Raw genomic sequence first — 27,663 nt, forward strand, 5'->3', positions numbered from 1 at the left:
GATATTGAAGCTGAATGAGTGAAGAAAAATATGTATTATAGTAAGTGACTGTTTATTTGTTTCTGCTTAAATAAATTCTGTATAGTGAGGTTCAAAGTTTTTGTCAGTTTCAGGTAAAAGGTTTGGGAAACAGTTTCCTGCATCACTGAAGAAGAAACATACTTTAGCTTTTTCAAAGTTGGTGTCCACTAGCAACTTCACTCCCTGTGCATCACAAGTTGCCCAAACAAAAGAAGTTATTTTTCCAAGACTGTCACTAACTAGTTTTGATCCTCGTCTAAATAAAGCTGATGGACAAGATACAGCACAAAAGGAATTATTTCACTCTGTCACTAACCCTGCTCCTACGCACTCATTTGTGCATGAAAAAGATTGTACATATTCTTCTGTAAGTGAACCTCTTGGGAACAAAGATGCTCAGAACACAGATATTTTGTCACCTTCTTCTAAAAGTATGCAAAACTGTACTCAGAAAAAAGTCACTATAAAAGAAAGAGATTTTACTGAAGATCAAACTTCACAAGATAAATCAGCAAATAATAAATGTTCTTCAAATTTGCACATTTTGTCACCTATTTCTGATTCTACACATGAAAATAATTTTAAAATGGAAACAAGAAGTATTGGGAATAAAAATATCATTAATCAAAGCTGCCACAGTGTGTCTGGCAGTTCTTTTATGACTGTAACAGAACCTGTTTTCATTGAAAAACATTGTAGTATTTCTTCACCAAGCACTGCAGAGTCACATGAATCAACAACCTTATCCGTCAGTACTCCATCTATGTCAAGTTGTTCACAAGATTTGCTGAAATCACCTGAAGAAATTATTTCCAATGGTTCAGTAATTTCTCCAGATATACCCCTTCAGAAACCTCACTGTTTAGAACAACTGCTAAACAAACAAAATGATTCATTAAAAACTGAATTGTCAGAGTCTGAAGTTTTGTCCCCACAACAACTTGGTGGTCAACAGAGGATTGATACAGTTGATGATATGAAAAACTTCCTGAATGCAGACTTATTGCAAGAAGAACAACGGCTCAAAATGAGCAAAAAATTTCACAAGCAAAAAAGAAAGAAAAGGACCTTGAAAAAGAGAATACAGCAAAAATGTAGGTTGATGAAGATGATCTATGAAGATATTGTTAAACTCAAGGATGCTGAAAAACATATGGGGCACAGAAAGATACAAGTGCCAGAGCTATCAAAACAGTCTTGTATTAATAATGCTAGCTCTGATACTCTTCCACCAAATGAGGTTTCACCACTAGCTTCAGATCTCGATAATGTTTTTCATGGGCCTACATCAAGTACAGAACAGAGCTCAGAGGAAAACTCTTCCAAAATTCATAATGGGAGCATCAAAGAAGAATCATCCCAAGCTTTGGGTAGTATTTTGGACTTCCAAAACTCTTCTACAGGAGACAAATTAAAGCCCCTAGTTGTTGAAGATGGTGAATTTCACCCAGTGTACTGTGCAAAACAAGAGTTCAAAAGTAACATTGCAGATTTCATTCATCAAGACTCACATGTACAAATATCAGAATCACCCCATAAAGAAGTCATCTTGGTAGACTTTCAAAGACATCTGGATGAGATTTCTTCATCTTTCACCAAACAGTTACACTTTCTTACCCACTGTTGGGACAAATCAGTGCATGAAAATAACAGTAGTCTCAAATATAAGACATTGGGGCAAAATAAAATTAAACCAGTTTCTCAATGGGAAGAATACTTGAGTGGTGACCTCACTGTATTAATAAACTTTATTGAAAACCTTACCAACAAATGCACCAAAAGACTCACTGGTAAAGATTTAAACCAGATCAGCTCTCTGACTAATATCTCCAAAATTCAGGGTACAAAGGCAGCTGAGCCTGTTGTGTCTCCTAGAAAGAAACAAAAGTCACACTTTACTGGACATGAGCTGGAACCAGAAAATATTGGATTAGTCCAGACACCTGATGAGGAGTTCAATGGTTTTAGTAATAAAAACAATGTTCAATCCTCTGGAAATGTTGAAAAAGATACAATCACAGATCTATTTAATTCCCTATCTCATGAAACAAAGACGACTGTGATGCAAAAATTTCATGAACTTTCTGAAGATCTCCGCAAGTCTGATGACTCCCTAAAGCTTCCTGTCAAAAGAAAACTCAAAACAAGTCTCATGACTATTTCCAAACGAAAAATGTTTCAGGATAGCCTCTAATCTGGTATCGCAACAAATATTAACATGTGCTTTTTCATATGCCAATGTCTAATGAACAATAATACACTTTGTAATTGAAAGAGAATAAAATATCATAAAATACATTATGTTTAAGACAGATTTAAAATTCATACTTCCCAAATAATTTATATTCTGACTAGATTAATTTCTTACTCACATGGACTATAATACGCAATCGCATGTACTCATGGCAAATATTTCTAGAGGCTTTTTTTTTACAAAAGCATAAAAAATCACTTCAATTAACTAGAAACTTAATTTAAATATGTATATTAGCAATGCTCTGTTGAAAATAAATCTTAGAAAAGAATAGAGATTAGCAATGTTTAACACAAAATGTTTTTATATTTCAAATTCTCTGGGTTCTTGATGATAAGCCTACATAGTCATTTTTTTTCTTACAACTTCTTTAAAAATCAGTGCTTTTGTGCTTATCTGGAAGGCAGTTAACACATGGACTGTAAGTACATAATAGAGAGGTTAAATGGTAATGTTATATTAAAATTAATTTAGAGCCTCACTATATCATAACAGTTGTCTATCTGACAACCATTTACTCTGACAATAGCCTTACAATGTAGTATCCATTGCAAAAGGCCCCATCATAAGACTGTCACATTTGAACAACATCACTCCACCCTGCTTGCTTTCCATGAACTGTCTTATGTACAAGAATAAGTTTTCCAGCATTCATTTCAAGTCTGATCACACAGAAATCCATAGGCACCTCATCAGGTGACTTGACCAGTATGTATTCATATGGAAAATCATGAATACCCATGTAATTATGCAGCTTCTTAAGCTATTTGACATGTGAATGGATATGTCATAGAAGCAAATTTGTATACATGAATTGTGTCACTTCTCCAGATCCTTCTTGATTATATTGCATAATTTTACCTGAGACACATGGATGGCTTTTACCACTAATTAAATGAAACATTGCATCAGAAAGGGTTTTTACATACCCTACCCAAAAGTGATAAATTTTCTGTGGCAATACCTACAATATGCCAGGTAGTCAAAATGTACTTCTGATACATTCCATTCCACCACAAATGTATATATGCTGTTCTTGCCACAAGACTTGCTGATTTGCATACTGAAAATCACTTTGATATAACATAATCAACCCTCTGTTATGTGAAGTAGCTTGAAACAGAGAAATGTGCTAAAATGTAAACAATACTTCAACTGTTTTTGTGGACTAATCTGTGACTTGGGGGGGGGGGGGGATATGGAAATTTTTGCTAAAATGTAAACAATACTTAACTGTTTTTATGAACAAATTTGAGACTTGGGGGGGAGGGGGAGGTTATGGAACTTTTAAAGTTCAGTTGTTTATATGGGTATATATGTATTCATTGCAAAAATAATGTAAGTACAAATTTAAGGTATAATTTTATTAGATTTTCTATGTTGTTATCAGTGATATTTGTATAAAGAGCTGAGTAAAGAAATTATTTTGTTTGTTTTTCTGACAAGATTTATTTTCACTTTGAAAGAAATCCTTATAAACTAGTTAAGAAGTTCTCAAACTTTCCAAGCTCATGTCCATAAGCATTCTCACTAAGGACCACAACCAATGAAGCCAAAATAATGGAGTAAATAACTTTCCCTGAGGGTGCAGTTGATTATTCCTTTCTTCATACAGTCCCCCCCCCCCTTTTTATGCTGTAACAATGGTACGAACTATTAGTGAAAGCTTTTTACAAACATCAGGGTCATTTGGTGATGGCATATTTTTGTGTGTGTTGTGGTCCCCTAAAACCATATTGCTGTTCCTAGCCCCCAATTTAGAAGCACTTAGACAATTTATGGATTTCCATTTTCTTTTGTTTTTTTCTGAGAAATTATTGTATGCTTTTATGTTCAGTATAATTTCACAGAATTAATGTTACTTTATTTTACTTTATTTGGTACGTACTTTAACATTTATTGACAAATTAAATACAGATTTCTTTATCAGAATGATATAATCAGTTGCTTTGTGTATGTGGTATTCAGGTGACTTCTAATGGTGACAATTCTTCTGAAACAGGATTACTAGATTTTCTTGAAAAGGACATTTTTGTACATAATTTAATATCTAATTTTCATTGTATGAGCAATCTTCATATGCCAGAGCACAGTTTATTACTATGCAATGTTTCAGAGTTCAGGGTAGCCAAGAAATTAGCACATCCTTGATATTCCATTAAAAAAAAAATGCATGGCCTTGTTTCAGTGATCTGAGGTTATTACAATCAACCTCTTGTACAGTCTTCTTCATCAGTCTTGTAACAACTTAAAGAAAACAATTCTTAGTTTATATATTGATGTTCATAAGGTCTTAAATGAGTAGCCTCCTAGACACCTGCTAACAGTAGTTGAGCTTTAAAAAATGTGAACTATAGGACTTCCAAGCAATACAAAAAAAAAGTTTAAAGTCTATCTGATACATAAATTTGAAAATAAATATTGAGAATTAGAACTGGGTGATTAGTTGAATTTGCTAACCTATAGATCTCCTGGCAAATTGATCAATTAATTCAATGAATTGATTCTTCTCATGTGAGACTAATCTTCCTATTTTCAACTTGTTTTGAGTTTCTTAGACATTTTCAAACAACCATTAAATTAACGTGACAGATATCTTCAGGTACAATGATTTAGCTAGGATTAAGTAACTTTTTAATCTTAAACTGTTGTATGAGAAAATCTTATACATATGGAACCTAGTCAAAACCTGCAAGACGTGATTAATAATGTTCCATTGGTTGCTCCCCACAAATTTTCACAAGAGCAGAATAATTGAATTTGTGTTGGTTACAATAAACATTACTTCATGACATTGACTTTTAATCAACAAAATAGAAATTGAACACATCTATATCCTTATTACGTGTTTATCATTGCACATTACAAAAGCTATAATACAATCATATACTTACTTATACATAATCAGTCATGGAGTAGGTTTTATATTATTCTATATAACATAAAGTACAAAGTAGAAAATTGTTTATATACATGTTGTGTTTTGTTACCCTAACTAAAATATCCGATACTTGCAAACTTTAATGCTATATTAATTTTCTGATTTTATTGTTTATAGAAAATTGATTAGTACCTTTACATTCGATTTGAAGGCCATGGGATTGATTCCCATTGCCAACAAACAAGCTTGTCCTTTCAGCCATATTTTTTCTTTTGTTTTTGAGATATGGCTAAACTATTAAGGTTTTCTGTCACCTTTCCTAATTTTGAACTTCAGACCAGAGGGAAAGCATCTAGCTGACAGCACCCACCATCAACTTTTGGGTTATATTTTACCAACGAATAGGATTGACTATCTCATTATGAACTGTGGGTAACTGATTCAACGTGTGGTGCCGCCAAACATGTATACTCTTTCAGCTGTAGGACCATCATAATGTCACAATCAACCCCATTATTTGTTGGTAAAAAAAAAGAGTAGCATAAGAGTTGGTGGCAGGTGTTTAATTGGATAATTTGAATGATTAGAAATAACTAATTTTGATTTGACTATTTTCATGATAATAATTTATTTATTCATAATTTGGTTAACTGATAGTTACGAAATGGTAAACAATGTAATCTATTAATTGCCCAGTTCTATTGAGAATGACAAAAAATTCTGGCTAGTTCTTTTAACAATAGACCCAGGAAATTTGCAAGTTATCCTCTCAAAATTCAGTAACAAAATTGGGGTTTTTCTAATATCTAATTTAGCTTATGTCTTTTTTGAAGATAGCTTTAGGTAATGTGGTTGACATCTAAATAAGGATTTTTTTTTTCTGTGGATGACAACATTTCAGGCTCCATGCTAAAGAAGAACTCAGCATGGAACCTGAAATGATGCCAATAACAAAGATAATACAAGAACTGTCCTTATAAAACCTTCCTAAATTTAGCTGATTAACATCATAAACCTTGGAAAGATGTAATGTTTAATGTAGATGCCATTTTGCATGTTACATAGTAGAAAAGCATATTCCCAGATCTGTTGTCAAAATCCAAAATAATCACTACCAGTTTAATTTTACTGAAGTTCTAATGATGCTGAAACTCTGAAGTGGCTCTAGCCTATGTATAAAGTTAAAATTTTTCTTGATATTAACAATGTATAAGCTATGAAGTGGTTGAATGTTAAGTTGCTTGCAGATACAAATAGCCATGGTAGTGTCCTCTAAGACTTTATTGAGCCTGTAGTATTTTTATATTCTTTAATAACAGAATATTTGAATGTTCTTAATAAACTTAGCAAGGATAAAAAATAAAACATCAGAGACTAGGATTTTCAGCATCAATAAATGTATTAACTACTGTTTGTAATTTTAACCAATATGACCACACAACTGAGATTCAAACTACTAATCCTGTTGTATATTCAGAACATTGAGTAGTGTACCATAATGTTAAACACACCACGTAACAAGTACAAGATAAGGCATAAATTTTAAACAAAAACTGTCATTCTAGAGATAATAAAGTATAAGGGATGATGTTATTTAGTACAATTTAATATAGTATTATTAGCATATAGTTTAATACTTTGATGTTCAAACTATGTATTTTATTCTTTCAGTATGCTTGCTCTTTGCTTCAATCTGGTAATTATTGTGTACAAAGAAAAATTTTGTTTTCGTGTTGCACCTTTTAGAGTATTGACAGTAAAACTTGTATAGCAAAAGCTTCCCAGTTTAGAATGTATACAAGTATGTTGTAATTATTCTTTAATTCAATATTTATCAGTGTTATTTGCTAAGCTCATGCAAAATACAATAAATGTATTTTTCTGGATACAGATAAAATTTGTGATTTTATTTCTGAGTACTTTGTAAAAGCAGTACATGTACACTAACAGTTACACAAGACAAATATTTCCCTTTCTGTTTTCAATACTTTTACTGAACCTTATAAATACAAAGTATGTGTATATAATATACAATTGATGCAGTATTACATGTAAAATGTGGAATTATATTTCTAAGAAATTTGGAAAGAGTAGTGTATATTATAAACCCCCCTTTTTTTCTAAGACATTTTTTTTTTTATTTGTCTTATATACATACAAGCACTTAATGAAGCTGTTGCTACAATTACCACTCAAAATAGCCATGAAAAAAGAAAAACGTATTGTATTAACACAAGTTATTTTACTTCACAATCCTCTTTAACAAAAAAGTTTAATATCAGGGCCTGATTTGAACATGGTAGTAACTATAATGAAAAGTAAAATCAAAATTATTTAACCATGTTTTATTACTATTAACTGCTTTAGGAAACATATGTAAAACCGATTAGTTTTGTATAGACTACAAAATTATATTTAGTCTTCAATTCTATATAAAAGTTGGACTTTTTAAGAAAGAAAATGTCAACAATTCAAAAATTATAGAGCATATTTGCTCTGATCCATCAACAAAGAAACATTTGTGTAATGGTAAGAGTTTAAGCACGTGCATCTTGTGACATTATTTAGAAAAAGTTTACTTACTACAGAAGATTTGATTTTATTAATTCTATAAACTTCAACTGTGTATTTTGCATAAAGCTTTGGAGGAAGACTGTGGTTTAACTTTAAACATAAAATTCCTATATAAATGACATATGTTACTCCTTTCTCAGTATTTGACAAAAGTATAAAACATTTAAGATAACGTGTAGTTTCCAGTATTACAGAAACTTCTTGAAAAAAATAAGAAAATATTGATAAATAACAAAAAATTGTAAAACCTGGAACAGGTTATTTTATCAACTAAGTTTAAAAGTGTTCATAATTTAAGGCCATACAAATATTTAATAAACAAAGATGTTGAACACTCACGTTGTCAGTTTTTTTATACCAGTAGTGAATGCCTATGTAATAAGCCTAAAGTGATATGCAATTATATTTTATTTTATGAAATAAAATCAGTGAACAAAGAAGTAGAAACTATACACATATCATTTAATTATTTTTATTTACTTTGACAACAGACAATGATTTGTAAGCTAAAGAATATGGTTTCTCATGATTGTATCCTTGATTTTGTAGAGTACGCTAGGTACCAGAGGAACATAGCCAATAACACTGCAATCAACTCACTCTGGACCCACGGACCTTGATATGTTCCCTAAATTAAAGTAAAAAATGCAATAAAGCATTGAAGTTAGATATATTTATTATATTTGTAAAAAAAGCTGGTGCTGAATAATTTAAAGTATTTATTTAATTTTACAACAAATTCTAGTTTAGTACAATAATTTAATTTTTTCTTTTATCCAGGGATAAATGATACTAGCAAAAATATATTGTATTCAGGGTGTGATAAAGATTTTGAAAAATTTTGGGGTAATTAGGCATTCTGATATATATTTACTCACATACATAAAGTCACATAAAAATGTTTATAAATAGTTTTTTTTCCTTATTCAACATACCTTATGTGTGTTTATACAAATTTCACATATTTACAACAAAGACAAAAGTGCCATATATATCTGATATTCAAGTACATTGAAATGTATAAAACAAGTATCTGTAGTACACAGTTGATTCCATAGAATAAATTTAATATAGACAGCAAATGAAAATAATCCAAAACAGATGAATGGAAAAAAAAAATATTTATTCATATAACAAAATGTATATATATCCAGATTCTATATTTCATATTAATTAACTGCAGCTGGCTGCAGGAGCAAGCCATAAGTATGTATACCTATGCAAGAATCCTTATGATACCATACTTTCAAATAGGATAAGTCTTAATGCAGTATCCCACAATCCTAGATTACCTACATCCCATACTCACATAAGTCTCTATATCACCCTTAAATGAGTACATCCTCACTGCAAAAGGTCAGGACACAGAAACAAGGTCAATCAAGTATAAACCTTTCTGAACAACTGTTGTTGTATGTAACTTTCGTCTGAGAATGAACAACCTTTACATCTTGTTTACTAAGACACAAACGAAGTATGCACAACATTTTAGAAAAGTTTACCAGAATATATGTTCTTCCCTAGTTATGGAAAGTTGAAATTAAAAGTCATCAGGCTTTCTACCAGAGTTTTGTAAAAAAAAGTAAGGATTTCCAATCAAATAACAGAACACAAAAGGAGAAGATAAGACACTGGGTGGCACAAAAGCATATACATTATAAACTGGTACCAAAAATCATAAATCTCAAGTTGACTCCATCATATATTTTTATTTGCAATATAACTTGTGCATAAAATTAAAGACAGAAAAAATAAGCCTTCCTTTGAAAACTGTTTCTACAGTGGCAACAGATTAAAAAGCACAAAAATTGATCACATTCTCCTGATTTACACCAACAATTTGCTAGTTGTTCTATACTAATGTAAATTTTTGACCATACTTTATTTTTTTCAATGATCAATAGTTTCTTCATTCTAGACCCTGCCTTCTATCAAGTCAACATTTTATTGTCTAAAGTTTTACACTGGCCAAGTTTACCAGTCAACCAATCATCCAGTACACTTAGCAAAGCTGGTACATATCTGATCACAACTTATCCAACAATCAGTCATACACAAATCTAAACACAATGTATTGTTTACACCTTGAAATTATAAACTTAAATGTTATGTTTTAAGATTTAAAACCAATTTTGTATTCATGACATTGAACAAAAATGAATGTTTGAATTAAAAATCAAAAAGTATGGAAAACATTCAAAGAAAATAAAAATTTGTGAAATTCAGGGACAGCAGAAAACCCGAGTTATTTAAAATGTGACACATAAAGGAAAGATATATAAAATCATGGAAATGTAAAATATTTTGGGAGAGAACACGACAGTGGTGTTAACTTGGGAGTGTGTGTAACTTAACGGCATCTACTTACCATGTATTGGTTGTTTTTTAAACTTCCAACATCATATATAAAGGACAGGTGGTTTTGTTTTTTTTAAAGCTTAGTTGTTTGAAACTAGTTTATTCCTAAAGAAAGACATTTTTTTATTTGCTTATTATCTACAAGGTGTCTATTGACTTAAACTCACTTGATGGTTGATGGTTACAGTAAATAAAGGTCTGATGCTCGATGTATCCTCACCACTACGCTGAACCTGATAAATAAAAATGTTATGATAACCAAAAGAAATTCTTGGTTGCTCCCTTGAACAATTCTTTTAGTTAACAACAGTTCATCCAAATCTGACTAATATGAAAACCCTTTGCTTTCCTGTAGATATATAAAATGATATAAATAAACTGATTAGATGGCTATGGAATGAAACTTTTTGATTCCATAAAATTTGAAGAGAATAACCATAACCTTTAAAACAAAAAGATATGTCTTTACAAACTTTCAATATGAAAGTTAACATTTTCTTACACTCAAAATGTATTTCTGATAGGTGCTTACCTCCTTTCACACAAAGCTATCTCAATCTTCTTTCTGCCCTCTGAGCATTGCTAAAAACTTTTCACACACATAAGTCTATATACCTCACCACTTTCGTGCCACTATTGAACATGTACATAGCATGTGACTGCTCTCCACCAATAGTATTGTGCCACCTATATCGGCACTGCTAGCTTCCTCTACTATTCCCACTTGATGCTCACTTTCAAGAATTAGCAGGCTTTAAAAGAAGAACACCAGCAGTGGGGAAGAAGTGTGAGGGGAGGTAAGCACCTATTGAAGATACATTTTCAGTGTAAGAGAATGTTAACTTCTGATACGGTCTTATCTCTTCTCACACAAAGCTACAATCCCACATTTCAAAGGAGCACTCAACACTGAAACCAAGTGGAAAGCAACCATCCAGGATGAACAGGTGTACTCTGAGACGAAACCAAAGTACACATGAAAGGTACTGCACTATATCTGGAACCAGTATGCTCTTCATCTGCAGGAAATGAATCTGATATGGGCAGAAAAAAAGAATGTCCACGAGTAAAATTTGTTCGAAGAGGTGCAATCCATAGTAAAATATAAACTAAATGAACTATGAAGATATCCAACCTCAACATTAGAAGGTTGAGGATCAAAACATTTAAAAACAAATATTGTGTAACATAAAGGGCTAAGGTATGTAGACCATGTTACATATACTCGTCAACCCCAACTGAAAGTAAAGTGTCATACACCAAGCAACAGGAATTACAAAGAAGTTAGCAGTCTGCTGAATTCAGACAAACTCCCAAAACCAACATAGAAGCAAGAAATACAATAAACCAAACCCGGCATTACAGGGTTGTGGCATTGCCTCAATTCAACCATAAGAAAAGGGCAATATCTGTAACCAGTATTACAAGCAGAAATCATAACTTACCATGCCATAAATGCTGGGAAGAGACATCCAGAATTACGAGGAGAACATGGGACATATGCTCAACTGTAGGAACAGTGTACATACATTCCACTGTCAATATTGCCAGGGAGATGAAGTTGTCGACCTTGGAAAAAAACATCCAAGGGAAATGGAAGAAGGGAAACCATATTTGCCCTCTTCTCACACAGTGAAAAAACATAAATATATATGGTAAATTAAAGTTCAATAATACACTCAGAAGGAAGCCTTTAAGGTCCACCACCCCAGTGACTGGGAAGTGGTAAGGTCTCCCTCGTCCCCACTGGAAGAAAAAAGGGATGAAGTAAATGTGGTGGGGAGTCCAGAGGAACTTCATACTGGAGAAAGTGCAATGGGTGTCTGCGAGTCCATATTTTAAAAAGCAGGCCGACCCCAATTTATACAATCAAAAGGTCAGCAAGGATAGGCAGAAATCGCCTTCTGCTTTGCTCATGAAGTCCATGAGTGATGGTCCACCAGTAAGTTAAATTTACTGATATCTAAAAACATACGTATATACCACTGGGTATACCACCAGTAGTCTTGTGGAACACCCCATCTCTACAGTGAGCATTATAGTGCAATCAGTAAATAGTGCAAGTTTGAGGCAAAACCAGGCAACACCTGCCACAGATCAGGATCTCGTTATCAGTGGTAAAAAAAAAAAAGGTCTGCTGAAAAGAAAACATAAATGAAAGGAAATGATAAGACTTACCTTAGTCAAAGGTAAACAGACATGTGTAGGATATCATCTCCCTCTCATGGAAGATACAGCCAAATCGTGCAGATAATGAACGATGAAGGTATTGGGAGTAATCCACATCCCAGCCGGAAAGACATTCTCCAATGGACAGCAAACATGAGCAGCCAAAGACAAGGTGAGATGACAAATTTTATGAGAAGAAACATTGTGGAGACAGCAACCTTCCAGAGATAAGTCCAAATATGCCAGCCTAAAGAGTTGATGATCCCAACCAGTGAGTGAAACAGGAGATAGAGCATGGGAAACAAAAGGGTTCCAGGGAATAAAAAGTCAGAAAAGTGAACTCTGAAAGAAGGCAGTATGTGCCACATAACACCATAAGGAGCAACTCAAACAAATAAGCCAATTAGGATTGGAATGGGAGTATGGGTAGGAGATGGAAGGTAAAGAAATGGGTATAAAAGCCAAACTGCCTTCAAGGGCAGTATAGGTCATAGGGAGGAAGGCCTGGTCATATGGATGACATAAGAGGATGCAGGTAACGTTAATGGCATAAATATCTGATTGATGACACCCACAAGCAAGGAATAAACAGAAATAGATCTTGAGGGAGAGATGGTACATAGAACACATAGACAAAGGTTCAAAGGGAGGACAGGAAAGGGCATTAAGGACCACAATGAGATCCCAATCAAGTAAATCAAAGGTACATGGAAGATGCACAACTCAAAACCAGTGGAAAAAGAGGGAAATGATAGAAGAAGACAAAACCTAATGAAACTCAGAGAAACGGAAGGTGTTCGACAAGGCGGCTCGATAGCTAGACACATGGAAGGTGGACAAGCCTTTGTCAAACAACCAGGTGAAGAATTGGGAAAGATGTGGAACAGAAGGGTGGGAAGGATAGAAACAATGTCAAAGACACCAAAGGTAGAAAGTAGACCATCCCCTTTGGTAAATGGACATGGACAAAGGTCTGATGGAAAGGGAAATGAAAGATGCAACTCTTGTAGTTAGACTCTGGTCTGAAGCAATGGACCTGACAAAGGCCATGCATGTAGATGGAGTGTGATGATGTCTGGATGAACAATGTCCACTTGAGGTTGATGGAATAGAGACCAAGACAGAAGTACAAGTAGAAGAGCTTGTATAAATAATGGTCTGAGCAGTGAGAACCATGGTTGCACTAGCCAATATGGAGCCACCAGTAGGACTAGACACAGAGTGGTTTGGATTAGGGATATAACTCTGAAGAGGAGTTAAATAATAGGGTAAGTATAGATGTGAAGACCCCCCTCCAATCTTGACTGAATGTGTTCACTGGCCCGAACATATAAATCTAGCTCCCTACGAATTAAGGCCTGTACCTCCTCTGCAGATAAAGTCAAACCCGATTCCTGGAAACTTGTACCTGTAGCGATTTTTCAAAGTAACGGAAATTGCAGTAGTTGAATCATGAATTCATACTAAGAATTCTTATAATTCAGTAACAAGAAATGAATACAAAAAAAAAAATTGTTGAAACAAATAAATATAAATACAGTAAAATAAAACTGTTGATAAAGAAAGATTTGAAATGACAAAGAAGCACAATCAGTAACGGGAACCACATGCAAAAAAACACATCTAATAAATGCTGTGCCAATCGAGCAGGAATAGCAGAGGGAGCTAGCTGTGCCAGTATAGGTGGCGCAATACTATTGGTGGAGAGTAGTCACATGCTATGTACATTTTCAAGAGTGGCAAGAAATTAGTGTGGTATATAGACTGGTGCGATGAGAGTGAAATATTTTTTAACAATGCAGAGAGTAGAAAGAGAGAGAGAGAGGTAAGATCATATTGGAATTCAGAGATTTATTCTAACTATTAATATAATAGGTCATTAAAAAAGCCAAACTAGATAAACTTTCCATTTTACCCAACATGATATTTTATCTTCATGATATTTTCACTTGTAGTCCCATATTTTATTTTTTGTTACAATCATCCTGTACCATAAGGGTACTTTTCTTAATGACATAGTCACATGTATCAGTAAAATAATATTTCAAAACTTAGAATTGTGAAATGTTTATGATAAAATAAATAGCTGTGTCAAATACAAGAGCAAAAAATATTAATTTCTGTTAACATGATGGGTGTGCCAAAACACGTATTATTTCAACTATAACACTATACCTAATGATGACTCGCATACTAGTCAACAAAAAGTATTTTATTCATTGTTCAATACTGACGACAGTAAATATATTTTAGTTTCTAAAATAAAAAGCTTCTCCTCTAAATTACAGCATGTAAAATACAAAATAGTGCATAACCTTACCTTTCTTAAAGCAGAGTACCCTTCTTCATCATACATACGCAAAATGCGTACACCATCCTGAACTTTTTTAGGTACCTCTGTCCAACTAACCTGACAGGTGAGAAACAAATAGTAGCCCAGTATTAATAACTGGTTATCACAGGGAAAGACCATACAAGAGAGCATCTTACAAAACATATTACAAATAGTAATCAGTAAAGTACACAATAAGTCAAAGGAGATAGCTGTGGCATGCATGACATGTATTGTTCATTTACAATTCTAATTACTATGTACCTGTGCCTACAATATCATTAAGCTAATATAAATATGTCTGACATATCTTTGTCTACATCATCCTACTAATAAATATACATTACGTATCTCAGACAGAAGCATAAATAACCTAGCAGAAACACGTTATTTACAAAAATGAGTAACATACTAATAGAACTTTAATTCAGTGTAGTCATTTCTAAAGAAGACAAAAAGTATGGAAACCGAAGACAGTAAAATCAAATTAAAAACATTTCAGGCTTATAGAAACCAGAGATTATTGGATACATAACCATAGCATTTCATGTAGTACAAGTAAAGAAAAAACTTTTCAAAAAAAAGGAAGTAATTATAGTAATGGCTAATATCAATCTTCCACAAATAATGCAAACAAGATAGTAGGGATGACATTTACATAATCTCTACAGAATAGCACAGTATAGAAGAATGTTAACAGACAAAAACAGGATAAATTAAAATCGATTGTAATTGAATAGTTATATATATATATATATTGCTATATGTTAATTCTTGCTTGTGCTAATATACAGAAATAATGCAATTGCCATCCCTACTATCTTGTTTGCATTGTTTTTGAAGGAATGATATTAGCCATCCATACATTGACTTCCTTTTTTGAAAAGTTTTTTGCTTTACTTGTTTTTAATGCAATGTTTCAATTGACATAGGAAGGTTGTATTTGCAACTAAGTCCTAAATAAAATGAGGTTCCAACTTTAATATTTATTGTTTATCTATTATTGGCTGGTAATTCCTATTTTACCCTGTACTTATGCTTTTTATAGGAACACCAAATTTCTGTAAGAAAGTTAACTTCAAGGAGTAATGATAATATTGTTTACACTAGAATTATGATTTGTTTTTTAATTACCACTAGTTAATAACACTTATAAAAATGGATAACCTGTTTGAAACTTAATCAACTCAGTGTAAATGACTGACACCATTGTTTTGGTTTTTGAATTATCATGTAATAAAGAAGCAGAAGAAAGAAGAACAACAAATTCAAACTTTTTGCTATGATATTTACAGACAATCCAAGAACTTGTGACTCAGTCATTACATAAATATTGTTATAAAAGGAAACACTCTATAGTATTGTAAAGTTCTGATGACCTGTTGAGGAGATATTTAAAATACCACTTCGACAAACAATCCGAGCTATCCCTACATAGGAGTGCTACTGCCTGCCTGATATCTGTCTAGATTTTGGTGCAAAATACCCAGTCGATTTTGCTGTAGGCTTGTGAAATAAAATATTAACAATAATACAAATGGGCAAATTTTGATTTGTCTAACAATCATGAAATCACTTATTTTGCTTACTCTCAATTTTTGAGTGGTCTTAACTATTGAAAAGGAAGGTTTTGAGTGTTGTTTCAAGAATAAGTCTGCCTTTTAAGGTGGTTTTTGCCTGAATGTTCTATTACAGTTTTGAGCAAATTCCTGTACGATCCCTATTATGAACTATTATCGTGGAATATGTATAACTCCTCTCTATCTATAGCATCATTAAACTAGTAACAAATATGTATTACTTATCATTAACCCTATAATTATGGGCACCCCTGTACTGTGCATGTCTATCAATGTATATCAAGGAAATTAGCATTAAACTTTACATTATAGTTCAAGGTTTTATCTTTTAAATTCCTTTATTCCAAAGGAAACCTTAAATAAAAATTCTTAAACTTCAGTTTGATGCACAACTTCACAAAACTTAAACTTTTCATTCCTGTTACTTAAATAGTTCTTTCTGTACACTATACTTCTGCGTATAGAGAGAAACTAAGTTAATTGCTCTGTTTTCACACTCTTCTTTCAAGCCACTTATGGGACATTAACAGGAAAGAAAAATTTATTTCTTGACAGATGCCACACCCACTCTCTACACAAACAGTTGCAATTTCTCAGTCAATTATACTTTCTTGAGCTAGATGATTGTAACCAATAGATAGACCACATTTTGAATTACCATTTCTCAATAGAATTGGCATGAATAATTCCGTTAAGAACTTGTCAAACGCTATTAGCATTGTTGCTGCTTGCATCCACACTAGCACTTTTAGCATAATTTCTCACCTATAAATATGTTAGTTAGACAGACAATTAAATTTATTTAGGTTTCTTTATATTTTAGTTAATTATGAGTTAGTTATGTTTCAAAATGCATATTAGAAAGTTTAATAATTTTTTAAGATATAAGCCAAACTGCCTCGCTTTATCAGGCTTAGTGTAGTAGGCAGATGTCCCAATGTTCTGACAACAGTTAAAGTGTCGATGCCGAGGAAACCCCAAGAATGCCCATTGATATATGTGTCACAATAAGTAATAATCCGATAGGATAGGAAAATAAAATATCAAAAATAAACTTACAATTAAGAATATAAACTAAGAAGATTTTCAAGATTATTCAATAAAAAATTCAAAGGTATGTACATTATACATATATATTTTTTTTTAATTTTAAACATTTCACTGCACAATACATTGATAATAATAGTTGAAATATTTAGAGTCTGGGTGCAAATAACTATGATACAAAAATAAATCTTTAACAAAATCTTACCATTTGTTGTGAAGATATATTAAGAAAGCTCAGAGTTATTGTCAGTATTGCTGAACTGTGTATCATTCTCCATACTAGAAGTAGCCAAATGGGTTAAACCCCCGTAACCATAAAGTTAACCCCTATAACTTTCAACACCATTTTTAAATTCCTTTCTGCATATGGTACTGCATTACATTCAAAATTTAATTAAACCACTTCACTATCAATATATGTCAATGAAATTAACATTATAATGTTTGTTGTAATTATATTAACCAAGGTATAACTCCTTTATTTCAAAGGAAACATTTAAAAAAAATATTTAAACTAAAGTTTTCATGTCACATGATCCACGCACTATGAAAAAGCTCCATTTTAACAGAAGCTGAGTTTAAACACATAAACCTGTCATGTATATGAATGTCTAGATGACAATGGAGGTCTATGTGGCCTTTTGACACATAAGGTACAGTTGTAAGACAATAGCATATTAGGTAAGAAACCACGTATAGTTGATGAAGCAGACAACAATACTAATGGCATTTACATCTTTTTGAATCCAAAAACTGTGTGCCAATTTCAAATTAACTGTTGGTACAGTAGTGTAAACTGAGCTCTTTCTGAAGACTATATACACTTGTGTCAACTTCATCGACTATAGCACTTATGGTGGTTTCTTACCTAAATAAGCTATAGTTAGAGAGACAGTTAAATTGTATTTAGGTCTTACTTGTAAATTTTAGTTGATTATGTATTATTTGTGTTTTAAAAATCATATTCGAAAGGTTTAATAATTTTTTTTAAGTTCAAATTGTTGTTGCCTGGAATGTGAAATATAAATTAGATGCCATCATTCGCGTGTGCAAAACGTTAATGGCCACCAGTTGACGTATCAGCATAAATAATAAAAGACAAAGAAATGGAAAGGAAAATTATAAATAAACTATAAGTGGAAAGATAAAGATGTGAAATTAAGCATATTAAAAAAAAAAGTTTCAAAAGGTTTCTATGAAGAGCTAAAAGGTATGTACATATTTTCATTTATTAATTTTATACATTTAATTGCACTGTGCATTGATGATAATAGGTAGAGTTAGTGATATAGTAGAGAAAATGGAAAAGAATATATAAACATTCACCTTAAAACTTTGATGTTGATTTAGGTGGTTGTGGAGATTATGTAAATGAAATGTGAAACTGTACAATAAAAGATAGTATTTTTACACTTCACATAAAAAAAATCACCTTGCAGGTGAACTATTCAGATTCCAAGTGCAAATAACTACATTAAATAACAAATTTTTATTAGAAGCAGTATAAAAAATAAACATTAAATATTTTATTTTTCTGAAACTAGTTTTATTTTTGGAACAAAATATGACAAGAGCAACATTACCTTCTAAGAATATTAAAAGCCAAATACCAAAGGGTTAAACTAATAATAAATATGTATTATGTTTCTATGCCCACAGCATCATTAACTCTTGTAACAAATATATATTACTAATCTCTATTAACAGTGTCATTAACCTAGTAACAAATATGTATTACTCACCTCCAACTAAAACCTCATTAACTTAGTAACAAATATGTATTATTTGTCTACCTATAGCATGATTACCTAGTAACAAATATGTATTATTTGTTTCTATCTACAGCATCATTAACCTAGTAACAAATATTATTCATTTCTACCTGAAGCATCATTAACCTAGTAACAAATATTATTCATTTCTATGTGAAGCATCATTAAATTATCAACAAATATTATTCATTTCTACCTAAAGCATCATTAAATTATCAACAAATATTATTCATTTCTACCTGAAGCATCATTAAATTAGCAACAAATATTATTCATTTCTACCTAAAGCATCATTAAATTAGCAACAAATATTATTCATTTCTACCTAAAGCATCATTAAATTAGAAACAAATATTATTCAATTCTACCTGAAGCATCATTAAATTATCAACAAATATATATTATGTATCTATGCGTTGAACATCATTAATCTAGTACAAATAATACGTATTTTTGTGTACAGCATCAATAACCTAGAAAAATTTGTTTTATGTATCTTTTTTTTACAACTTCATTAATCATCTCACTACAGGTAGGTCAAAGTGAGCATGTCACAACCTTTTAGAGTTACATTCAAAATTTAATTAAAGTATTTTATTATAAATGTATACAATTAAACTTGGCATCAAAATACAGATAATAAACCAAATTTTAATACTATATAAGTTTATGTTCTTAATATTACAAAGAAAGTTTTAAAAATCCTCTATCTCCCCTCGTACAAGAATTGTGACATTTGTTCTCTAGGTCTTCTCTATTCTATTTACCACCCTTTTCTGAAGTGCAGAATTTAACGTAACTTCCTCACTATAATAGATATTACTACAGCAAAGTTTAATTTTAATAGCTTTCAATCTTATTTGTTTACAGATTCATAAACTAGAAAATCACACTCACTAGCCATGCCCATCTGTCACATCCTGTTTCACAAATTGCCAATATTTCTCTCTGACATTTTATACTATGTTATTAGTAATCAATATAAAGACAAGGTTTTCATCTATCAAATGATGTATTATGTTATGTTGTTTTCAGCACAGTGTACTGTCTATTTCGTAATTAGTTAGAAAGTTTCTATTGCAGTGTTTAGATCAAGATGCTTAAATAATTATTTTAAGGCTTTTATACCATAGTTAGAAACAGTAAATTATGATAATTAGAGGAGATTGTTGGCTTTGTGTGTGTTATTTTTCTGTGTTTTTAGATGCATTATTTAAGTAAATAAAATATACTTTAGCATACTAATACCATTAGTATAAAAACAGTAGGCTTAAATTTCATCAGCAACCAACAGCTAAATAACAAGAGGGCAAAAGGTAAGTACTATATTTCTTGTTTTTCGTATATATTCTTTATCAATATGAAAGTAATTAAAATGTAAAAATTATAACCTTATTAAGTTAGATTAGGTAAGATAATGACAAATAATAATAATAAAACTTCTCCACAAGGCATTACATCATTTGATACAATATTGTGTGGCAGATTATTAGTTAGACATGTTTTAAAGGGCAATAAATTAAGTATAACCAAATGGATACTGTTACAAGCCTTAAACAATTGTAGTTTCCTGTTACAATTTGCAGTCATTCTAGAAAGAAAAATAGGGTAGTTTAGATTTAGTTCATTTTTTATGACTGTTACAAGGTCAGTCAAATTGACCGGGTCCACACAGAGTTAGGGTAGAAAAAAATAACACATAAAATAAAAAATTTAACTGAACAAAATTTTATATTTATTTACATTTTAGATGTTACGCAGAGGAAATTTGACAAATTTCAGATGAACAAAAGTATTTTTAATCTTAACATGAAAATCACTGTGCACTCAAAGCAGTCAACACTTTGATTCTATATATAAAGAGAAAAAACTTTACTAAAAAAATTTAATTAAGAAATCTGATTTTTTGTGTACAAAAGATTTGTAATATTTACTGAAAGTTTCATGAAGATACATGTGCCATATTAAAAGTTATAGTATGGAAACTTTATGGTTATGAGGTCAGTCAAATTGACTGAGCCCATGTGGAAAGTATTAATCTAGTAACAAATATGTACTAAGCATCTTTGAATTAGTAAAAAAGATGTATTACATATCTACGTTCATATATTCATGTCTATGAGCCCATACTCTAGTAAAAACAGATATCTATGTCTACATCATCATCAACATACTAATGTAATTTAACATAGAAACTAATAACAAACAAGCATTGTGTCTATCAGCATTGCAATTTTTCCCAATCTAGAAAAACCATCCAACAGATTTCTTCAAATAGTCTGAGTTACATAATCGAAATTTCTTAAGTTAAGACCACATATTTGTGATTCAAGCAACTGCTTCATCACTAGCACATAATCACAATAATGACTTAAAATCGGGGACTCTTAAAACAGGAGAAGGACTAATTCCTGGTAAGTTGTGCTAATTTAGTTATCATAACATGTGAATTCATCATTGTCAGATAACAAAACTACACTATCAATTAAACATGTCATACAATACAAGGAGCAGTATATGGTGTTTGGCAGTAACATCAGTTTCCCAAAAATAAATATCCAAAACAATATGTAACATGACAGGTGTCAAAATATACTGATACTAAAAGTTTTAGTCGCATCTACATCATGACTAATAAGTAACCACACATGACAACCATACTGCTTGTACTTTAATCAAATTAATGTTAAATGTCAGGGCTTGAAATCAGCTGGTAAGTGTCTACAAATTACTTTAAAAGTCAGGCATAGAAGTCAAATCACAAGATAAACAATTATTTGATTGTGTTCTCAAAGAAGGTTAACTTCTTAGCAAATAAAATCCTGTGCTTGGGAATGGACATCACAAATTTTTAAAAATATATACAAGTGTGTTGTTTACAGGCAAGTCTTGTTGGAGCTGTGCAGAAATGTAAGTTTGACATTTTATAATTTTTTTCCTTATAAATTATTCTAAACAAGTGTTACAAAATGTTAAAATATCAATTCTAAAATATTTTTGAGCAAAAAATTATTGAAATAAAGATAGAATTACACTGTAATTTAGAAATTTCAAATTCAGATGAGTATTCAACATATGATTGATGCTGACTGGTCCAGAAAGGGTAAATAGCTCAATACATTACCTGATATTTGTTATTATCTAGAGATTTCATAGCTGGAATTGTCACACCATCAACGTCTGCATATAAAGCCAAATCCTAAAAACAATGTAAAAAGTTAAACAGCTACTGCATACAACACCATAAAAAAGAAATAAAACATTCAAATAACCAGTTACTGCAAAAATAGTTAACTTTGAAATACAGGATAATAATAATAACTTCCTATCACAGTAAGATGTGTTCTTAGAGCAAAACTCAAAATCAATTTAGCCATCAGTATTGCTAATCAAATATAGTTTTCTTACATTTCTACTTATAAAGATTAGAATTCATTATTTAATCAGTTGGGTACCTTCAAGTTAAAGATAATTTGGGCCATAATATTAATTTAGCCTATAATTGCATACAGAGACATATCTTGAAAAACACAGGATTCATTGAATCAATTATTGCATATATGGGAAAAAAATAATAATCTATGTCAGGGAACACTAGCATGAAGATTCAGTTCAATATGAGGATTGACACTCATACAATAACAGAAATTTGAAATAAAGTGCTTATTAGTAATAAACAAGATGATTAAAAATGTATTTACTACATCTTCCTTACCTGATAAGACCAGATCAGTTACCATCTGTCTGAGAGAAGTTCTAATAACATTATTAATTTCAGGCCAGACCATGACCTTACCTTTGGAAAGAACTAGCAAATGGGTGCTAGTTATTTTTCCAAAAGCAAATTCAATAATGCAACAGTATTATTATTCTCTAAAAGTAACTTTATCATAATTAAATATTTCTTGTAATGGAAGTTAATATATATATATATATATTAACTTATACTTACAGTGTCACTATAAATTTTCTGTGTCACATTTCTTTGAAAATATTTTTGGATATCGAAAACTCATTGTAATTAAATGTAAATGTTTTTATCTTAACTATTTCAAAAAAGTAAAAACATCATCAAATTACACAGAAGCTGGTGTATCTAAGCCATGAGTTCTTCAACTGACAAATTTTACAGTATACCACACTGGTAAAGTCAACCACATACTAAAATACTTCATTATTATTAAAAGATATGATTCAAATACCGAAAGCTAAGAAAGCATTAAAGGCCAATAGGCTAAGCATTTTTGTTAATCATGGGCAAATGAAAATGAATGTGTAAAAAACAGCTGCAGATAGGAACATGTGCAATTTCCAGTCCAGAACTGACTCTGAACTAGAAAAGTTGAAATTTACTTGATTCTTAGATCACTCTACTTAAGATCCCAAAACTAGTAGCAGGTATCATTTCACTGAACCTATCAACTTTTTTCAACAATCACATCTAACTTTTTTTTAGAGACTGCCAACACTCCTTTCACACAAGAAGTAAGTCCTTTCCAAATTGTTATACCTTGGTACCATAAGTGCATCATTTTCTTGACTCCAGCAAAGAAAAGTTGCCAAAGCTATACAAGTCCTTAAGAAGTAGTGAGACAGAGTCTAAACAGCAAACACCTTACAATCTGAATATCAACAGGAAATTTGGGAACATTAGTCTACAAAGCTATCCAACTCATTAACAGAAATAATAAACAAGAAATTTCCAATAAAACACCTCTTCTGAAAGACCCCACTAGTCACATTTGTCCAATCAGAAAGATATCTATTTATCAGCACTTTTACTCTTTACAAATAAGCACTTCCTGAAACAATTAATGAAATTTGTCTCTTCTCTACAGCATATAAAACAAAACCTTGTATTATCATACAATTATACAACTTTCTGTTTGACATATTTCAATAGTCAATATTTTACAATAACAATATAAAACACACATTCCTGAAAAGTACCATCTACACACAAATCTTGTATTACCTTCACTCCATTTTGGCAAGTGACAACCAATTCTGCAATAAAGGCAATATCAGATAGAATCACGCCATCAGTAGTGGTGTATATGTTTGAGGTCACAGAGGGACTACTACAGATTTCATCTAAAAATAAAAACCCAATAAATTATTACCCTAGTTGCAAGAAAAATATACTTTTAGCAATAACTAAACCAGTTACAAGCAGCAGCTGTGTACATCTAAAAACTGAAACATCATGGACTTTTACACAACTTTAAACATCAAGTTTCAAGCATTTTTTAAACTTGTATTTCTAAAACATATGATGACAAAACTACTTTCACAAAGAAACATTGCACTGTTGATATATCTTAAACTTGTAATAAAATAAACTGTTTAATTTTATACCTGTCCAAAATTTTATTCTGGATAATACAATTTATTCCATACTTGGTTGAAAAAGAAAGAAAAATCTAATTAAACTTTCCTTAAGAAAATTGCAACACTGTGTACATTTCCTATTAAAAGCTAAAGATTTAGATTTTTGAAATAACATGTTTCAAAACATTACCTACATACCCATGAATTTTCCCTACACTTCAACTCTTGTAACCACAACCAAGATTCTCATTAAAGGTTAACAATAAATCTAAAATGACATCCTCTGGGGTTGGCTCTTAGCATTTGATATAAAAACCATCATAAATCACTTCAAGAAATCTTTCTCACTCCACATTGTATATAATTCAAATAAGTATGTCTAAAATTAGTTTTCCATGATTATTGCATCGGTATCCTTATTAATAACAATTCTAACCTCATTATACAATTTCTCATTGATATCTCTTTCATCAGGTGGCCTATAACAATTGCCCGCTATAAACTTTCTACCTTTGACATCCCCGATTGTAACTTCAGAGTTCCCATGCTTCCAAATGAAACATTTTCCAAGAATTTCCAGGAAAACAATTAGAAAAATTTCAGGCTACTTCTAGGAAACTCTTTGATAAAATTTAACATCCAAAGAATACTAAAAATTTTGTTTCTTGTTAAGCACAAAGTTACACCATTGGCTATCTGAGCCATGCTCATCACACATATTGAAACCCAGTTTTTAGCTTTATAAGCCTACAGACTTACTGCTGAGATAAAGAAAGAGCACTACAAACTAAAGAATCCAATTATATGAGACACTATATACATATATATATATAAGTAGTTTTGTGGAGGAGAAAACCATCTTTCATAATATTCTTAAAAAGTTAGCAACATTACATATCTCTAACTACAATATACAATTAGAATATTCCATGGTAATTAGCTGAACATACTACATTAATGAAATTAATTTCAACTTTCAACATTCTAACTCTGCTTCTCATACAAGCTAGTAAGTAAGTCATTATTTATTTTGTGTTTGGCTCCTTTTAACTCTAAAGAGACATAAGGTAAAAACAAAGTCTTGAAATTAAATTCACACCTCAGTAATAAACATTGCTGACAAATACACATGCATATATAATTCTGTACATAAGTAGCTTCTGTCTGCTGTAGGTCAGATGATGAGTTCTAATACTGAACTGAAAGAAACTCCTTTATAAACATTGCTGACAAATACACATGCATATATAATTCTGTACATAAGTAGCTTCTGCCTGCTGTAGGTCAGATGATGAGTTCTAATACTGAACTGAAAGAAACTCCTTTATACTTGCAGCAGACTAAATAAATAGAATAGAAAATATATTCTCACAATTCTAGCATGGAACCTATAACAATGTTTTAAAATTCTAAAGATTAAAACTTTTAACTATTTTTTAGGCTAAAAACTTCTCCTTCACCATGTTATGCTAACTGGCAATCATGTATTACATATCATATTACTAATTAGCTTACTCTATTATTTGTCTTTTATCTGCAATGGAATTGATATCATTGAAAAAAAAAAAACATAGCTTTCACCTTTTTCATTCAGCAATTCACAAACAATAGTGGTAACTTTGCAGCAGCAAGGATATGTATATGGAATACTGAAGTGATTGAAATAATTATGAAAAATAATGAACATTTACATGTTATTTTGTCTTTGCTGCTATTTCATCTTGTTATTCATACAAAATTGATAGCAATAAAAATTGTATTACTAGCTTATTTTGAAGAATCTTCCATTATAAAAACAAAATAGAAGCAGGCCATAATTATATTTCTATTTACTTTACTTGCATGAATTTTAGTGTACCCATCACACAAGTTTAAAAGATGTACAAAATAATATGTATTAGAGAAGTAAGACTGTTTCAAATTGATCATGCTTACTTAAAGTGGCCTCTGGCACAAATTCATTTTAAATCTATACATTTAATAAACCTTGTATTATTCCTGCCATACATTAAAACACTGAACTGTCTACTAGGCAAAAAAATGTCCTGTTACAATTAACATTACTAAATAGCATGAAACAACTAACTCAAAAGTTTACTCATAAAACAAGATATACAAAGTATGGCAAGGGTAACACTAAAAAAAAAGTGAATGTATGGTTCTTTCTAAAGTTAGCCTACAGTTAGAAGCTCAAGACAAACAAGAAAATGCAGATGAATATACATAAGCATCACATTAATGCATAAGTTTTGTCAATAATTCTGAAGATGTTTGCAGATTTCTCACATTGTTACCATACATGACACTTACAGTGGGACTATATCTAATTTCCAGAAATTCCAGGAAGCATGGAAACCCTATAACTCATACACATATTATATATATATATATACAATTTAGTGATTACATGTTTATGTCTTCAGTCTCAAGAGGCTGCAGTTCATCCCTTATACAGATGGCTGCCACATCTGCTCTTTTAAAAGTTTATCAGCATTAAATAACTCGTAACCTGAAAGTGAAATTTAAAAATAATTCCTACTATCAATATTTCGCAAATCTAACCAAGTTTGAGTAATTCATATTATAATTTTATATTACAGTCTTCCATTTCCACTTCAACTCATCCAATTTGGTACTACAACTAGTTCTCCTAACATTAGAATATGTCAACTTGCTTATTCTTGTACTTACGTTTATCTTTAAAAAAAAAAAGGAAAAACAAAAATATGCTCTAAATCTTCCTTTTCCAAATCTTTACTTTGCACAAACTATTCTTTCAATTTATTTTTATTATCATTTAAAAAAGGATTAAGTATGTCTACATCACAGCGTATCATGTGACGTTGGCGTTAAAACATAGTATTGGTATTAACTTAGGCCTAACTGTTGAATTAAAATTAATATTATCAAGGGAAGAAATATCATCTGTAAATAAATAATATCATAATAAATGCAGTTATATGTCTATCCAACGACCAGTTCGTTAAACGTATGTTTATCATTTTAATCAAAGCATACCCTGCAACGAAATGTTAAAGCAAACCGAAGACAAAACAGCAAACAATATCCATTTCACTGCCATCATTAAATTAAACAGATTCAAGGTATATACTCTATGTTTCAGAATCGCTCACTTTTAGGGACCGTTAAAATAATTTGAAGTAAGCCGAAAGCAAGAAGTTTTCAGTATTTTTCTCATAATTTAGACACAGTTACTATTTTCACACTATTTTGCATGTATAAGTTATAAATAAACTAAAACTATTAAGTATGTAACACGTTATATTTTAATTTTAAATATTTGAGAGGCGTTAAAAATATCTAAAGGAAAACATAAGCACATT

The 27,663-nt window shown here is 31.2% G+C and overlaps 2 protein-coding genes across 5 annotated transcripts in view; one reads left to right on the forward strand and one right to left on the reverse strand.

The window, feature by feature from the left end:
• Positions 1 to 7,419, forward strand: part of LOC106468708 — a 111,815-nt gene extending 104,396 nt beyond the window's left edge. For all 4 annotated transcript variants that reach the window (XM_013929150.2, XM_022397071.1, XM_022397072.1 and 1 more), the window contains one exon: positions 108 to 7,419. In XM_013929150.2, the coding sequence (XP_013784604.1) occupies positions 108 to 2,215 (2,108 nt within the window). In that variant the 3' untranslated portion in view covers positions 2,216 to 7,419. The remainder of the gene's footprint in view (positions 1 to 107) is intronic.
• A 767-nt stretch (positions 7,420 to 8,186) lies between these two features.
• LOC106468709 (translocon-associated protein subunit delta-like) lies at positions 8,187 to 27,435 on the reverse strand. Its single transcript, XM_013929151.2, has 6 exons — positions 27,338 to 27,435; positions 23,964 to 24,082; positions 22,113 to 22,187; positions 14,578 to 14,667; positions 10,256 to 10,321; positions 8,187 to 8,358 (listed from the first exon to the last, which is right to left on the reverse strand). Exons 1-6 carry the CDS (start codon positions 27,402 to 27,404, stop codon positions 8,254 to 8,256), a joined length of 522 nt encoding a protein of 173 aa, XP_013784605.1. The 5' UTR covers positions 27,405 to 27,435; the 3' UTR covers positions 8,187 to 8,253.
• Positions 27,436 to 27,663: the final 228 nt, after the last annotated feature.

This window comes from Limulus polyphemus, unplaced genomic scaffold (genome assembly GCF_000517525.1).
Source record: "Limulus polyphemus unplaced genomic scaffold, Limulus_polyphemus-2.1.2 Scaffold3125, whole genome shotgun sequence".
Taxonomy (NCBI): domain Eukaryota; kingdom Metazoa; phylum Arthropoda; class Merostomata; order Xiphosura; family Limulidae; genus Limulus; species Limulus polyphemus.